General features: G+C 44.3%; 1 protein-coding gene across 1 annotated transcript in view; it reads right to left on the reverse strand.

Annotated features, from left to right (window-relative positions):
* The window catches only part of LOC106873080 (U2 snRNP-associated SURP motif-containing protein), a 68434-nt gene that overhangs the window by 8091 nt on the left and 59074 nt on the right, over window positions 1-1269 (reverse strand). Inside the window, exon 17 of the mRNA XM_052974891.1 lies at window positions 533-908. Coding sequence (XP_052830851.1) covers window positions 533-908 — 376 coding nt within the window. The remainder of the gene's footprint in view (window positions 1-532; window positions 909-1269) is intronic.

Consider the following 1269-nt stretch of genomic DNA (forward strand, 5'->3'; position numbering starts at 1 on the left):
AAAAAAAAAAAAAAAAAAAAAAAAAACAAGAGGGAGAGAGAGCAAGAAAGAAAGAGGAACAGGAAGAACCATTCTCTCCATGCCACTCCAAACAGAGAAAAAAAACATACTGCAAATCCAAAAAAAGAATTGCATGTAAGGGGTTTCAAAAAACCAATTATACTACTTCTTCAGAAATCCAAACCAAGTTACATATTCACATAGAAAGACAGATAGATACACAGACAGACAGACAGACAGACAGACAGACAGACAGACAGACAGACAGACAGACAGACAGACAGACAGACAGACAGATAGATAGATACACAGATAGATAGATAGATAGATGGAGACAGATACACAAATAGATAAACAGGTAGAGATAGATAAATAGATAGATAGATAGATAGATAAAGAGAGAGAGAGAGAGAAAGATAGATAGATAGACGGGTATACATAGATACAGAGAGAGACAGACAGGCAGGAGTTTAGCAGAAAGCTATTCTAACAGTGAAAAGAAGCAGAAACCAAAAGCAATTAATTCACTCACAGGGCATGCCGTCCAGATCTTCAGCAACTAGGGGGTCACCATCCAAGTCAACATCAAGAGGTTTACCATCGAGTTCACTGGAAGCAGGTTCTTTGAATGGCATGCCATCAATAGGGATGCCATCTATGTCTTCAATGGGGGCACCATCCAGATCTGGCTCTTCTTCGCTGTCCGGCTGTTCCACTACCTGCTGTAGGATGGCAAGTTGGGAAACACCAATGGAATCAAGAGTTAATGGTAGCTTGAAATGGTGAGCAGTGTGATCGGTGTGGTTGTGTGAGGATGTGTGTGTGTGTTTGTGGATGTGTGTGTGTGTGTGTGTAGATGTGAGTGTTTCTGGGCACACATGCACATAGGATGTGTTTATGTTAGTGTGTGTGTGTGTCATCATCATCATTTAACGTCCACTTTCCATGTTAGCATGGGTTGGACGATTTGACTGGGGACTGGTGAACCAGGCTCCAATCTGATTTGGCAGTGTTTCTACAGCTGGATGTCCTTCCTAACGCCAACCACTCTGAGAGTATATTTGGTGCTTTTGCGTGCCACCGGCACGAAGGCCAGTCAGGCGGTACTGGCAACGGCCACGCTCAAAATGGTGTATTTTACGTGCCACCTGCACAGGAGCCAGTCCAGCGGCACTGGCAACGATCTCGCTCGAATGTCTTTACATGTGCCACCAGCACAAGTGCCAGGAAGTCGACGCTGGGCACAGGTGCCATCACGATTTCGCTTTC

The sequence above is a fragment of the Octopus bimaculoides genome, chromosome 19, assembly GCF_001194135.2.
Source record: "Octopus bimaculoides isolate UCB-OBI-ISO-001 chromosome 19, ASM119413v2, whole genome shotgun sequence".
Classification (NCBI taxonomy): Eukaryota; Metazoa; Mollusca; class Cephalopoda; order Octopoda; family Octopodidae; genus Octopus; species Octopus bimaculoides.